Raw genomic sequence first — 16,131 nt, forward strand, 5'->3', positions numbered from 1 at the left:
CCTGCAGCTCAGGCCCCTTCCCCATCGTTACCTCCTCCTGGCTGCAGCTCTGCTCCCCTCTAACACCCTGTCCCTTTTGGGAGACACCTCGTGCCCTCTGGGTCAGGGTGAACATGCTCTCCTTTTTGCAAACCGCTCCCGTGTCTGGTAGCCAGGTTGTTGTTTAGGTAGCGTTCCTCATCCTTGCGAGCAATGCCCTTTTTCGATACCGTGAGAAGGCATGTCACTGCTATAGGTGCAGACCGCACCAAGATATAGACTCCTGTGTGCCCACATACTGCACTAGAAAAGGTTCGTTACGGGATCAGCCTGGATGATACATCCATTGGCACCAGTATAGTTATATCTGGGGATTAATTGTCTGACCTAGGGATTAAGGCCGTTAAGCAATATAACTATGAACACCTTGTGTGAGTTTTGCTTTTCTTATTTCATTACTTTATTATGCTTAAGGATGACAAGTTTTACATTGGGATTGCAACACAGAAGTCTAATAAAGTGAGTCTTGCATTTGGTTTGATTTCCATTCCCTGTACTGTATCTGACCTGTCTCTGCACAATTTTTGGGGTCCTAGACTGAAACACTATTGCAAATAAATAGTCATGACATTTAAGAGTGATAATATATCAATAGATTTTTAAAACCTAGTCTCATATATATATCTTTCTAAAAAAATGTAATTGATTTTAAATACTGAGGTTTTGTGGACTCTTGGAAAATGTTCCAGTGGGTGTGTGGACCTTTGTAGAAAGAAACTGGCCTACTGACTTTTCTCATCTACATTTGCTTGATCTTTAGGAGAAATCTGTGGAAACACAAGATTACTATAATTCCTCTAGTTTTAACATTCAGATGGAAAAGATTGTTGGGAAGCTGAGGACCAACCCTGTGCCTATCCTTTTACAGGAGGGCTGCACCACAATCTGTTTCTCCCAGGGCGGACCAAGCCCCTACCACTGCTTTTTTGCAATGTCCTTGTCAAGAGCATCCTGTTACCAACCCCCCTACCAACAGCTAATACATCTTCGGAATACATAACCTTGGGTACCACTTTATGCCTCACCCCTCCTCCAACATTAGCGTGCCTTTTTGTTTGGGAAATGGTGCTCTAGAAAGATCTCCATGGTCTACCAGTCTCTCACTCTCTTGAACACTGCAATTTGGTGTCAGTAGTGACTGTGGGCAGGTAATGTAGACAGCCTCTGCATCATGAGATCTTTTAGGCTGCAGGCAGCTGAGACCCAACCAGCACTGGTTAGACCCGCTTGAAACAAGACAGTTGCTATATCAAGCATCAGTTCATCAGAATATGTGGAAAATCTGCCTACTAACTTGGATCTCTGTTTTTGTTTCTTCTAGGAGTGAACTTGTTAGTGGGCACTGAAAGTGGTCTGATGCTGCTAGACAGAAGTGGTCAGGGGAAGGTTTATCCACTCATCAATCGAAGACGATTCCAGCAAATGGATGTACTTGAAGGGCTGAATGTCTTGGTGACGATTTCTGGTAAAGTTAACTTTTCAACGTGATTTTTTCCCCCTTCTGGCATGGCATGGCAGTACGCTTTTCTTGGCAGCCTGTGTGTTGAGGGGGAAGTCCTGACTTGACTGAAGTCAGTGGGTTTTCCATCATTTCACCTCTTTTGAGTCTACAGTTTGTTTCTGCAAAGTGAATCACTTTCCACACAACACTCTGTGCCTGCTCGCCCCCTGTCCTTCCTCCCGTGGGGTGACCTTTGAAAATGCTGCATGGGTTTGGGAGAAACGTCTGGCTTTGTTTGTTCAGTGTTTGGGAGCTGTAAGTTAATGTTTTGTGAAGTTTGTAAAAATGGCATTCTTTCCCTCTGTCATGATTACTTTCAACCTGGCCTCTTTCTAAGCAAAACATGATTTGCTACGTAGGTTTAAAGACATCTTGTGTGTTAAAATCTGTAGAATGGGAAATGCTCTTGTGAAGTAGGGAAGTAAGAGTGATGTGCAGTGAGTGTGTGTGTGCGTTTGAGAGAGAGGGGAGTACAATGTGTACGTGATGTGGAAATTACCAGTGTGAGAAGTCAGATCGGTGCAGCTTTTGGCCTTGTCTCTCACTGGATGCAACTGCAGACGGCAAAGCAACGGGAGATAAAGAGTGGTGGTGATTGTTGTGTTTGTTTTGTGTGTGCTGATGAAAAATGTGTTTTATGAAGCTTGAGGTTCCAGACTCTCTGGCTCCAGAGAGTTATTGCATAAGGTTATCCTGCTGTTAAGCAACTTGATGTGGTGCACTGTTAATCTTTCTTCACAGGTGTCATTCAGCCATTTACCTTTCCTTTTGTTTTAGTTTGTTTGTGAAGTCAGCCTTTGGTGCACTGTGCAGGTGTGACAGGGAGAGGATGTTAAATCAGGTTTTGCACAGCGGCCCCTGTGTCATTGTTCAGAGTCACCCAAAATTTTGCTGAGGCTCCAGTGCCCCTCTGACTCCACTGGAGGAGCTCTCTGGCTCTCCCAAAACTTGTGCAAAAGGACACACAGCTAGACAATTTAATACAATTTAATGCATTAGAGGTGTTATACTACTACAGGTCCAAAGAACCGTGCCCGTGCTGGTGTCATCAACATGGGACTTTGCTTCTGTCTAGAACAGCCGTTTTTTATTGGCTTGTTGCTTGCTGCGTTCTCAGCTACAGCTATGCTGTGAAATCTTTAAAAAGAAAAGATGAATCAAGGAGGGTTTAAAAAAACCACAACCTGCTGTGTGTCCTTTTGATGTCTAACTCTGTACGTTAAGATGTAAGCTGTTTGAAAAGTACCATTTGATAGAGTTTATTCTATAGTAGACCTTATAAACAAAAATGTTATATAATCCAACTTGTGCAAAATCTGTTGGTTTGAAGCATATCCTACACAGATGACAAGTGTCTGTGATTCAGTCTTGTGTGTAATTGTTTTAGGTTTATTTACGTTTACGTCAGTCACGATCTGAGTACCCTGACACATCCGTTTTCTTTGTTTCCTTCAAAACTATTGCTTCCTCTGTGGAGACATGCTACATTAACCCTTAAGAAATTGGCTGATCATTGGCTGGTTTATGCCTTCATTTCTGTCCCATCTCCTGCATTTTATGGGAGGTTACTGGAGTACGAGGCAGGAAAGAGGCAGCCCTGCCCACCAAGAGGCAGGACGGGGGGAGCACACCTGGTGAAAATGTGATGCTTTTATACTCGGGCCCCCCTTACCTTCCTGTTCTGGCTTCTGCGCTTCAGTGCTCAATTTAAGCTACCCTCGTGCTGGACTTCTCTTAGTGTCTTTATATTTATAGTGAGTTGCTTCACCTCTCCAGGCAAACTGGGAACACTGACAGGGGGATGTGTTTCTGCAAATGGTGCGTTTTCACAGCTTGGTTATGGAACTGCCTCCGAGCTTTGTCCCAGGACTGCTACTGCTCTGCTGAGAGCATTGTTCAGCTCCCTACGGCGCTCTCGGCCGTATGTTCCCTCGGCTTTTTTGGGAAGTGATGTGCTGACAGTGACGAGGTTTGAAAAGCGTCACCACATTGTGCAAAGAAGTTGTAGTGCGTTAGGATTTCGGAGGCATTGTCACCTAAAATTGCTTTTAATATACAGTCTTCTGAGTCTGGAAACCTGAAATCAATTCTTCCCCAATGTATATCTCAAATATAAAACTTATTGACAACGAAGCTTTTGATACTGAGATACTGAGCTGCTACAGCTGGTACAAGAAAGCTTTGCGGGTCAAAGCAGAGCAGTTAATAGGTTCTTCAGTTCATACCATTGGGAGGCAAAAACATAGTTTCGGCTGCTCAGGTAAATACAGTGCTGAGAGTCATAAAAACGCTGGAAGAGAGGTCGACGACATGCATACAGAACATGCTCTGCTTGTCGCTTCCTGAGGGTTTTGCCAGCCCAACTGGTGGCAAAGTACTGGTGGTACTCGGGAAGGTAGGAAGGTCAGACAGAGTAGAAGAACTGGTTGGAATCTGCCTGCTTAATAATTAAAAACCACAGTGACAATGACAATAAAAATAAAAACTCAATATAGGAAGAGGGACTTTGCATTTGAAACGGCGTCTGTGGGAGAACCAGAGCTGGGAGTTCTCACAGAAGTCACTGGCTGATCAGTTCATTTGATGGCTAGAGCAGAGTTTTCTTTCTTATGTCATGGCCGTAACAGTTAGACACACACAAAAAAAAAAGACCAGATTTTTGGGAGCTTTTTAAACTGACCGGTAGGGATTTACAAGCAGAAGGATCTAATCCTCCCCTCCCAATATGAACATTAAGAGCAGCATAACTTGTTGAAATACACACACAGCCATGTTTATATAACTAACCGGTCCTGCTCTTTTCATGTCAGGCTGCTGAAAGGCAGAGGAATTTCCTGTCTTGTGACTTTCCTTGTGGTCTAGACACTAAAACACAATGGGAACACACTTGAGATATTTCTCTGTTGTTGTTTTGAAAAATGTTTCTAGTTTGAGAGAAATACCCTGGGTACATCATGTGAACCAGAAGAAAAAAAAAAATTAGCCACGTGCTGGGAAATTCCCGTGTGTACTGTTTGTTCTGAGTCTTCAAGTTTGACTAAGCTACTGGGGAAGCTAAAGTCATGGAAATATCTGAGAGAGAATTTGTCTTCTGGTGCACAGGGACTTGTGATGGTTTTAAAAACATTCAGTGCATTGCACTGACCTTCAGCTCTCCTGTGCCCTCTGAGCTCTTCCTTGCTCAGAACTACAGTGCCTTCTGGTCCAGACTGTGTTCCCTATTTCAGTGTTTCTAAAAGAGCCCTTGTGGCTATCGTTTGCAGTATTTTCATGGGAGGAGCTTTCCTTGGGTCAGATGTGGGACTTCTGGGAATATTGCTTCATGCTCTGGTCCCTTTTCTAAATCTTACAGAGCTACGGCAGTGGTGGGGCTTTATCCCTTTATGAAACTTGGCTTAAAAAATATGAACTCAGGCAGTAAATCAGGGTGCTCACTTACTGCCAAATCTGCTGTCACATTTGTAGTAGGGGTAACCAAAGGACAGTGCAATGTTACTTCCATGTTTCATTCGGTGCCGCCAGAGTAGAGGGGCTTTTAAAATTAAATAGGAGGCCTGGTATTTGAAAATGGATCTCCAATTCAACTTTAAATTTAAGCTCAGTGAACAGATTTTTCACTTTGAAACTGCCTTTTTTCCTCCTGCCCTTCCCCCCCCCAAGTAATCATAAAAAGATCTTTCAGGCTGTGTGTCTACATAACAGAAAGACTTGTGGCGCTGGAGTCCATGGAGCAGCCTGTTTGCAAGCTGTGCTTCCCCATGTGCTGCCCCAGCCCTTGCAGCTGCTTTTCCCGAGAAGCCCGACTCTGTTAAGGGATCCCCTGCCATCAGGGTAGGGGCTCTGCGCCAGCTCCAGGACCCCAGCATGGAGCTGGCTGGGCACAGTAGGATGGTCTCAATGCTCGGGCTTCATGTCCTGCCGTAACCGGTATCCCCTGCTGCTGCACGCCCATCCCCGTCTCGGAAATGAGCAGCCGTCCGTGAACTGATTCATCGGTAGGCATCGTGTGAAAACTTAGAAGGCAAATGAAAGACGTTAGCTAAACCCTATAGCTGGATCTGGCTGGCAGGCTGCCAGGTGGACCATCCTGACGGGTCATGGCTTTCTGCAGCATAGACCACTACTGTGTCATTGGTTGGCCCAGCACTGACTGCAGTACAGGTCAGCTGTCTCCTCTCAGCTCCAAGGGCCGTGAAACACTGTCCACAGTCACACGGCTTCCTCATGGTGGCTGGCGAAGCATGGAGCTACTCCACTGACAAGTTGGGTCCCTGAGAGCATCTCCTATTTCCTTTCCTTGTGCAGAGACCTCACGGAGCCTTATTAAATGGCTCCTAGTCAAAGCAGAGACGATCTCTCTTCTTTGCCTCCAGTTTCATCTGTGGGACTGTAATGGCTTTGGGCAGCAAAGCAGGTGGAGGAAGGAGGATGCAAGCTTTGAGTATGTGCATTAGGGCCACCTTCTTGCTAGTTCAGCAAATGCTTTGTAGGCCATTAGTTGTTAAAGAATCACTGATAAAGTTTATCATGAACCTTGCTCTGCATTCAAGGAGGCCTTCTCATAGTGAGACTTAGAGTCTGAGCTGTATTTTGATGACTGTGGCAGATGCATTGTCAGTTGAAGATAGGGCAGCCTGGGCAAGTAGATTCTCTCACCTGTGGAGAAGAAACACCTCTTGCAGTTTCTGTGTGCAGCCTGATAAGTATTACACCCCTTGCAGCACAAGGGAAGGGCTGCTGACAAAGCAGTCGTCACCTTTTAGCAAGCGGATGAAGTTTGCATGGGCTGTGTGAAATTCTCTCACTGCAATTTCACATATTGTACATTTTTCCTTACAACAGAACTGGTGTAAAGTGGTTCAGTAATGAAATTGTTCAGTGCTGTTGTTTGGTGTGCTTTTCCAGCAGGGGGAATATTGAACAGTCTTATTAAAACTTGACCAGTTTGTGTCTCCAAGGATGATACAAGGGATGGAAATGTCCTGTTCACTAACCGGGAAGAATTTGTAAAATACATTTCATCACCATATTCGTCACTTTTGCTTCCTCCTTTCAAACCAGTCCTACTCTCTTCTGATAGTCGTATAGATAATTTCAGGCCTCAAATTCCATCCTGCTGCTCTCCTGCAGTTTTGGGCGAAAAAGAGCTGTTCTGACTCAGCTATATATATTTTTTTTTTATCTCGGTGCATGCCTCTCTGGTGCTTTTGTTGTGGGAGTATAACCCTTTTTTAATAAAAGTTGTTTGCGTCCTAAGAGCCAGACAACCGAAGAGCTGTTCCCTTGAGTTTGTCATTTTATGTTCGTGTGGTATTACCATGTGTCTCTGTCATTGATTGTCGGGAAAGCGTGTGTTTGGGTGGAGTCTGGAGTAAAGCTGTTGTGGAGATAAAAACTGAGGGAGGTCTCTCTGGCTGCAGCAGTTTCTCCTTCACTGTCATTTTGGTTTGCTCTGCGGGGCTTTCTCTTTGCTTGGGCAGGGTTTTTTTGCACTTACCTTCCTATGGAGATAAAGCAATCTTTTTCATTTTGTGGTCAGGTAAGAAGAACAAGTTGCGAGTCTACTATTTGTCCTGGTTAAGAAATAAAATCCTTCACAACGACCCTGAAGTAGAAAAGAAACAGGGCTGGACAACGGTGGGCGACTTGGAAGGCTGTGTGCACTATAAAGTTGGTGAGTAGCGAATGCGGTAATCAAATCATCGGGATAAAAGCCAGCTGAGAAAGGGAACTGCAGTGCGTGTAGCTGCTGGGCTTAAGATTTGGTTTTATTTCTGACTTTCCTATCTCTCAGGACGAACTTTTCTGGCAGAGCACCAGAATAGGTGGCAAGTTACTGGGTTAGACTGAATATGGGAGAGGTTTTGCGGTGGGATGCTGGGCTGTGAATTGGAGCGGGTGCAAATCCCCATCTGTCTCCTTCCCGTGGCGGATGCAGCTTTCAAGAGAGTGCTAATATGGACAATGAGGGCTGGTAATGTTTTGCCACCTCTGTTAGACCCTTTAGGTAACAGAGGGACTCTTGTCAACCAGCAGCTGTTCTCTTCACTAACAGGTTTCCCTCATTTACTGTGATGAAATCACATGCTGGAATGGAATGAAAAAAGTCTCCTCTTTAATGTAGATTTTAAAAACTGGGGGAAAAAAAGGAAGAGGAAAAGACAAGAGAGTGGGAGGAGAAAGCAAGCCCAGCTAGTGCACGAGCTTTGCGGAGGCATCTGGGAACAGAAGCATATGTTTAACTTCAAGATGATTCATTGATTCCCTTTAGCCTATGAAATTTCCTAATGCCGTCTCAGATCCACTGCAGTACAGTTATGGGATAAAGTGTGTTTTCACTAGGCAGGTGCCTTTGAGTGGTTTTAAGTCATTTAAATGGATTTGGCATAGAAACTTTCACCAAACCTAGTGAAAGACATGTAGCATTGTCAGCAGAGTATGCAGTGAGCCTGGTGCCCTGCAGGTGGGGATATGAACCAAGAGCTCTTTCTCCTGCTTCAGCCTCGTGATGCATCTTAATGGGCCCTGGATGTTGCCTTTGATTTGGTTTTCTCCTAAGAGCCAGCTCAGTTCCTTTCCAGCTGTGTCAGTCAATGTGGAGCAGCAGCAATCGGACCGAGCTCAGTCTCCTCCTGTCATGCGTGTGCTCTTGGAAAAACCTGCTGCTGGGGCGTAATCAGTAACGATGGCAGTAAGTAAACCAGGAGCTTGACCCCAAAACCAATTAATAATGCATTTCTCTGGTATCATACCCCAGGGTGTCAGCAGCATAATGAAGTGGCCTGTTAACAATACATTAACAGCTATTGAAAGGAGGCTTTCCAGCAGGGAAGCGTGTGAAACAAAGAGCATTCTCTTCCAGATGAAGAGGGGTTTGTTACCCTGGGCTGCAGCCTGGCACTGAACTTCCCTCTGAACCATAGATGACTTCTTCAGGTAGTGAGAGGCCTCTTTGACAGCTGCGCTTCAGTTCCCAAGAAGGATGAGTTCTGCCAATAGTTGGGCTCACGGTCTGGAGGCTGCCACCGAGGCAGCTGGCACTGATAGCTTCCTTGTCTCTTTGATGCAACAGGGGTCTCGGACGTCAGTGTGAAGTGGTATTTATGGATCCCGGTTGCTTCAGGCAATTTTTGGCTCCTCTAAATGATAAATTGCTCTTTTGAAACTTAAGATTTGGGTGAATTCCCAGATAGCACCCAGAGCAAAGAATGAGGATTATCAAAGGTCCCCTTTCATAGATAAGGTGGTTTTGTTCAACACCCCCCTCTTCCCCGAGAAAAAATTCCAAGAAGTCATGTAAGCTAGACAAGACTGAACAAAAGCTCTGTTTTTCAGTCGGTACAGCTGTGGAGGTTGAGAGACTTCTTTTTGTCTGTTGAAAAAGTGTCAAGTCCTTTAACACTTACAGTTCAGTACTCTTGCTTCCCTGCAGAGTAGAAAGGGAGCAAGTAGTAGCTTTGCCTCCCTGTTACCTACCAAGAGACAACTGCAAGCTTGTACAGTAGTAAGATATCTGAAAGGCATTGAAGTATTATTCTTTTAATAATAATTATTAAAATTATTTAAAAATTATTAAAGAAGTGTTCTTCGCACAAGTCTGAGATTTTCACTCCTGCCATGTTTCAAAATCAGTTTTGGTTGGGAGATATAATGGCAGAAGGTGAAGGTGCACAGAATTACTCATTGTTTTGGAAAAGCATTATATTCCCCTAAAACTTGGGGTAAAGAGGTAGCAGAAACCTCCTGAGGTTTCTCGGTGTCATCCATAATGTTAATTTTTTTTCTTCTCCCCAAAAAGAGTGCTGGAAAGAGGTTAACAAACCTCAACATTTGGAAGTCCCCATGATCTGTTCCTTCCCAAATCCACATGGCAGCTGGAAGTGGCAGATCCAGCAACACTTCTTGAATGGCCGTTTCTAGACTTTATCATTCCCCTCCTGAAAACAGAAGTAGTGAACAGAGCTTTTTTTGATGGTTAATTTAGCCAGCTGTTGGAATGTGGGAACAGAGGTATATTCGAGAATTTGTGGATCAGCTGTGTCATGACATTTTATTTCTGATAAATTCTGTGGATTTTTTCTTTTTTTTTCTTTTCAAATGAGTTCTCTCGGGCTTTAGGGACAAAGAATACACTCTGCCACAGTCATAGGTTTCTTTTATTGGAAATGTCCCTGTCTGAAAACCAATTTTCTTGTCTTGATGAGTAAGCACTATCAAGAGTGCTTACTCATTCCACTAAGTCTAATGTGGAAAAAAATAAGTGTAAATAAGTGTATACCAATTAGGTAATTCAAAACATGGTGACAGGTTCGGTTACTGATAAGAGTAATGATTTTTGTGGCATAAATGTGTCAACATACTTAACTACATAGAATTAGCAATCCTAACATGCAGTGTTACTAGAAACGTCCAAATATGTGTAAGTATGGAGAAATATTGTCATTTTCTGCTTTCCTGAAGTAACTGGCATGACTTTGGAATTACTGCTGAGTTCTTTTTTTGTTTTGTTTTAATTTCAGTAAAATATGAAAGAATCAAGTTCTTGGTAATTGCATTGAAGAGTTCTGTGGAAGTCTATGCATGGGCACCAAAGCCATACCATAAATTTATGGCCTTTAAGGTAACAGTATATTTCAGCTGTATGTGGGATTTTCATATATTCACTTGCAGTTACCCCTTTTACAAAAATGCTCTGACATTTTATCATGGCCATCTTACAAGTTCTTTGGTAAATCTGCCGTGAACTTCGTATTATATTTTAATTTAAGAGCTTTTCTAGCTCTAAGAGGCAGTACACTTAAAGTTCTAAATTGTAACTGAGCATAAATTAATAATCAAAATGACACTATCACAACTGTTTGTTTCATCTCTCTATAAATAAAGCATGCGGCAGAGAGAAGTGAACTGAGTCTAAACATCTTCATCTGAGCAGAACAAGTCATTAAGTGATACTCAGCATTGTTGGTTTTTTGAATGCAGCAAGAATGAAGTTAGCTGGCTTAGCGTAATTACGAGACTGATTTGCAGATAATCGGTTACTGTCTGTTGTGCAGATTGAAGTAAACACTACGGGAGCGTCAAATTGCCCTGAACTTTGGGGAGAACAACTCTTACTAAAAAACAAACAGACCAACTAGAGTAAACCTCCCAGAAAATAGCTTACAGTATTATGTGATTGAAATGCAACAGGTTGCAGAGTAATCTGTCCTTGTCCGTGAGAGACATGTTAGCCTGACTGGTCTGGTGGATGGGGACCAGAGGGACATGGGAGGAATAAACCCATAATGTGTGCATTAGAGCATGTTTTTATAAAACCCACTGTGGTTCTAAGCAGTAAAGTAAATCTCACTGATGGTTGTCTTACAGTCATTTGGAGAATTGGTACATAAGCCATTGCTGGTGGATCTAACCGTAGAAGAGGGTCAGAGACTAAAAGTGATCTATGGCTCCTGCGCTGGCTTCCATGCCGTTGATGTGGATTCCGGATCGGTCTATGATATTTATCTACCAACACATGTAAGAACTGCTGCTGGGGCTGGGTTTTTTCTTTCTTTCTGGATTTCCCCCCCCCTCTTCCTTTCCTCAGATGACCAACATGTCGGGCTGTTCTTGTGGATCACTGCCAGATGCTGGCAGCAGTAAATTGGGTCCAAGGAGGGGTCCAAGCAGATGCGGCCACCTGTGCTTAGGGGCTTGTGCCTCACTCTCTGTCCTCTCCTCATGGTCAGTATGTCTCCGTGGTTGGGAGCTGCCCACTCAGATCTGACATGGGCCAACATGACTGTTTCAGGGGTAGCAGCTAAATGGCCGAGTGCATTGCAAACGCCCGGCAGAGGCTGCAGGGAAGGTGGCAGTACAAATGACATGGCAGCCCACTGATAAGATTCAACAGGGTTGGCAAAGGCCAGGTGGCCTTAGCTACCAAGGTTTCCTGTTGTTCGTCGTACACAGAGGTGTCAGATGGGCCTGCAGCGTGCGATGCACCTCCCCAAGCACTATTCACTACAGTGCAGAGGTCTGAGGTCTGCATCTGGGCTGCTTGCCCCAGGCTCCCTTTCTGCCCATGGAAAGAAATGGGCACTCCTGGTTTTAGATGTCTGCCTTAAGATGGGAGCATTTGTGCCCCAAAGATTTCCAGGTCTTTGTTGTCACTGCGTAGGGTGTCTAGCTTGGAGAGAGCAGAGCTAGCACTTCTAAAGTGAGTGAATCCCTGATGTGCTGTCAGCCAAAATCAAAAAATCACCCAACCCTTTCTCCCAGTGCAGGCTCTGTGTCATTAAGACAAAAGGCTTCCTCTTCTCTTCCATCTCTGTAGATCCAGAGCAGTATCCAACCTCACGCAATCATCATTCTCCCAAACACGGATGGGATGGAGCTGCTGGTCTGCTACGAGGATGAAGGAGTTTATGTCAACACGTACGGAAGGATCACCAAGGATGTGGTTCTGCAGTGGGGAGAAATGCCAACTTCAGTTGGTAAGTACCTCGGCAGAGTCAAATACCACGTGCTGTTAGGGAGTGTGAGTGTGTGCAGAAGGAAGGTGCATCAGGTTTGACTTCAGATTCAGAAGCAGCGATGCTGTAGTATTCCTGGAAAACAGCTGCGCAAAGTAGAGTAATCATGTGGATCTGTTCTGTGCTGAGTTTTTAAGAACAAAATCCAAACAAGCAAGTTGTGGAGTTCAGGAATGAAAAACTAATTTAATAAACATCAGGGCCCCCGTGGGTAGCTACAGAATTTTTGGTAGACAGCCACAAAGTTGTGGAAACCTTTCAGTATAAAGACGTGTAAGGTGACAGATGGGTAAGATATTATTATGGGTAATTCTATGTTGATAATGTCTGTGTATCTGATTTGATGTGTTTACTTTCATTCACCTGCAGATTGCTCATCTATCCTGGCATGGTAATTCTCCCAAATCTCTCCAGTTCAAAATAAGGTAGTTTTGAGAGTGGGAGCAATGAGTGTAGTAAAATGGGCACAGATTTGTTACGGACACAAGTGCACAGCAGCATCCCTCTGACTGCCTGTGCTGCCATATTTCAGTGCTGAGCATAGTATGGGCTGTGGTCACACCTTCCTTTTCTTGGGCAAGCACATTGAGTTTTACATGCTTCGGAATGGACGCACGTATTGGGAGATGACAGCTGATAGCTGTTCGAGCAACGCGAACAGTAATGGAGGAGGAAATTTAAACGAGTTTCATGCACAACACATTCACTCCTGTGGTGATTAACTCTTGACTAGATCTAAAAGCAAGCAGCATTTATCAGCTGGCAAATTGCAGAGCCTTTGGGGACTGGAGTGCCTGTGAAGTAAATGGCACTGAGGCAGCCGACATCATCTGAACATCTCATCTGACAATTTTTAGAAGCTCTTTGGCCCAGTTACTGCTAGTGACATACTTAAAAATAAGTAAATTTCCAGCATGATGGTATATGCGATGTTATAGGTGTACATTATACTGTAGCAGATAATTTGATATATTTTCACTGAAAATCAATATGAGAAAAATTCTATAAAAGGGAAGTACTACAAAATTAAATACTTTTAAATTTTGCTTGCTAAGTGCTATTTTCTTCTTTTTATTTTTCTGTTAAGTATGCATGCAAATCAGGGGCAACAGCTTTTTCTTCATTAAGTTCCCATATGTTATTTTTGGCAGCGTTCCTAAGACTATCCATCAAATTGCTTTTTGAATATACCTTTTCATAATGCTGGTGACTTTCTCCTTTATTTGATTTTTTTACTGCTATCAAGAACAGATTTTTTTTCCTCATGCTACTACTAATCTGTTTTCCCCAGTGACACCCTTAAGGAAAAAGGCTTGATTTTTTGCTTTATTTGTGCACAAAGGAAAGCGGTATGACGAATGAGAGTATTTCCGCTTGGAGAGTTTAATACGAACCTCTTTTAAGATATACAGAATACTTTTCAGACCAATTGGCTTTCTCAAGAAGGAGAGCAGGTTTTTGAAGTATTACTCCTATTAAAGGAGGCTAGCTCATTTTTTTTCTAGTTTTCCCTTTCCCTCTTCCCCTTTCTCTGTTTTTGCTGACAAAGTCCTTCAAGGAGGGAAAATAACACTGTAAGACACAGAGCTGGTGCTGGGGACATACTGGAGTGGATGGGTTTATTCTGTTGAAACCTTGGGTTCTGCTTTCTCCTTGTCAACACCTAATTAGCCCGTCACTTTGCCAAACCTGGGGAGAAAAAGCCTGTGTAAAAGCTCGATGTTCCTTCCATTTAGTTGAAGGTTCCCATTGTGTCATGAATGCTCAGGCAAGACATATATTACTAATGTGGAAAACCCACGGGGAAATTAAAAAAAAAAAAGGGGTATTTTTAGGCATCGTGAAGATGCTGGAGTGAGAAATGGCACTCTGAATATGTGTGTAGTTATAATAAGTACATGCAGGTCATTTTTAACTAGAGTGCGTCAGTATATTCCTCTGCTTTTTCAGTTCCTCCATGTTGCCCTCTACCTGTCCTAATGGGCTGTGTGCTGTGTTTTCTTTCCAAAGCGTACATCCGATCCAACCAGATTATGGGCTGGGGAGAAAAAGCTATCGAAATACGATCAGTAGAAACTGGACACTTGGACGGTGTGTTCATGCACAAAAGGGCACAAAGACTCAAGTTCTTATGCGAACGCAATGACAAGGTATAATTCCACCCCCCCTAGTTTCTTGCCAAGATGGTAAACGTGTTCTTTAACTGGGTACGTGTGGTGGGATGACCCCAACCAGCAGCCAAACACCCACCCAGCCTCTCGCCCACTCCCTTCTCCCATGAGATGGGGATAAAATAGAAGGAAGGCGAAAAGACTCATGGATCAAGATAAAGACAGTTCAATAAGGACAGCAAAAGCTGCACACGCAAGCCAGGCAAAATAAGGAATTCATTCACAACCTCCCGTTGGCAGACAGATGTCCTGCCGCTTCCTGGGAAGCAGTGCTTCAGCACGCGGAACGCTTGCTTGGGAAGACAAATGTCATCACCACAGTGTCCCCCCCGTCCTCTCCCTTTCCCTGGGCTTTTGTTGCTGAGCATGATGTTACACGTTACGGGATATCCCTTCGGTCAGTTTGGGTCGGCTGTCCCAGCATTGTCCCCTCCCAGCCTCTTGCCCATCCCCAGCCCACTGGCCTTTGAGGGGTGAGGGGGACGGAGAGAAAGCCTTGATGCTGTGCAAGCATTGTTCGGCAGTAGCCAAAACACTGGTGTGTTGGCAACACTTTAGCCACAAATGCAAAGCCCAGCACCGTACGGGTGCTCTGAAGAAAGTCAACTCCATCCCCGCTGGACCCAGCGCACCGCTGCAATTGCACTGTAAATATCAGGGGCAGTAAAGGCAAATTAGAGCCTCTGCTGTCCTGCCTGTTGAATTTACCAATCTCTTTCCTTTGCAGGTTTTCTTTGCCTCCGTACGGTCGGGTGGAAGCAGTCAAGTCTATTTCATGACCCTTGGCAGGACTTCTCTTCTGAGCTGGTAGAAGCGGTGGGATTTGGCGAGGAATTGCTGACATCCAGAGTCTGAGATCTTCATAACTCGGAATTATTTTCAACTGGAGTACAGACCTGCACGAATGCAGCACTCTGTGTATATGTGTGTGCAGGCATCACTGGTGTTAGGTTTCTTTTTGTTTTTCAACTGAGGCTGCGACGCAGCTGGTGCTGTAAAGATATTGCCATCAGGTGCTACAATGTCTTTGAGATTTGGGATCACGCTAGAAAGCTACAGGTCTTCTTTTCCCTTCAGCTCCAGGATTCCTAGGCTTTGAAGGACTCTGTTTGTTAGTGTTAAAACAGAGAGGGGGGGGGAAACCCCCAGACTTAGTGAACATGCTGTTGAGTGGACAGGAGACAGGCAAGAGAAGGTGAGAAGTGGTGTAGAGAGTCAGACTGGCTGAAACAGAGGGCAGATCTAGTCTAGTAATGTTAACAATGTATTTAATTGACATTTCTTTTTTTGTAATGTGACAATATGTGGACAAAGAGGAAGGTGGAGGTTTTAAGAAGTTAATATTTATAAAATGTGAAAGACACAGTGACTAGGATAACTTCTTTTTGGGGACAGGGAGGGTGGGAAGGGGCTTGGGGTGGAATTCTTGGGGGTTTTTTGTTTTCTGCAGTTTAATTTTGGCCTGGCCAATAACTTTAGTCATTTTCTGTGTACCAGGTATTGCCTGAAACATGTGCAGATGATAAAAAAGGAAAAAAAAAAAAAGAGGAAAAAAGAAAAAGAAAAAAAATTCATTTTCTATAATGATTCTGTGTTAGGCCAGAACTTGGTTATGTCACAGTATTAGCACTGCCTCAGTTAAAGGTTTAATTTTTGTTTAAACCTAGAAGTGCAACAACAGTTTTACCACAGTCTGCACGCGCAGAACTTAAAAAAAAAAAAAAAAAAAGAAATAAAATCCAAACTACATATGTTTATTTTTTGTGCCTACCTCATTGTTTTTAATGCATAAAATAAAAGAGGTGGTTTAGTTTATACGTTTTTAGATGAGAACCATTAATGTCTAATTTAATCTTAATACCAAAACTACCAGATCGAAAGGTTTCTGACTGTTATTGCGTAGCAA

The 16,131-nt window shown here is 43.7% G+C and overlaps 1 protein-coding gene across 1 annotated transcript in view; it reads left to right on the forward strand.

Annotated features, from left to right (window-relative positions):
- Positions 1-16,093, forward strand: part of MAP4K4 (mitogen-activated protein kinase kinase kinase kinase 4) — a 162,322-nt gene extending 146,229 nt beyond the window's left edge. Inside the window, exons 26-32 of the mRNA XM_009326237.1 lie at positions 1,361-1,504; positions 7,080-7,214; positions 10,060-10,160; positions 10,907-11,056; positions 11,856-12,015; positions 14,065-14,204; positions 14,953-16,093. Of these exons, the coding sequence (XP_009324512.1) occupies positions 1,361-1,504; positions 7,080-7,214; positions 10,060-10,160; positions 10,907-11,056; positions 11,856-12,015; positions 14,065-14,204; positions 14,953-15,036 (914 nt within the window). The 3' untranslated portion in view covers positions 15,037-16,093. The remainder of the gene's footprint in view (positions 1-1,360; positions 1,505-7,079; positions 7,215-10,059; positions 10,161-10,906; positions 11,057-11,855; positions 12,016-14,064; positions 14,205-14,952) is intronic.
- The last annotated feature ends 38 nt before the right edge of the window (positions 16,094-16,131 follow it).

The sequence above is a fragment of the Pygoscelis adeliae genome, unplaced genomic scaffold (assembly GCF_000699105.1).
Source record: "Pygoscelis adeliae isolate BGI_AS28 unplaced genomic scaffold, ASM69910v1 Scaffold156, whole genome shotgun sequence".
Taxonomy (NCBI): domain Eukaryota; kingdom Metazoa; phylum Chordata; class Aves; order Sphenisciformes; family Spheniscidae; genus Pygoscelis; species Pygoscelis adeliae.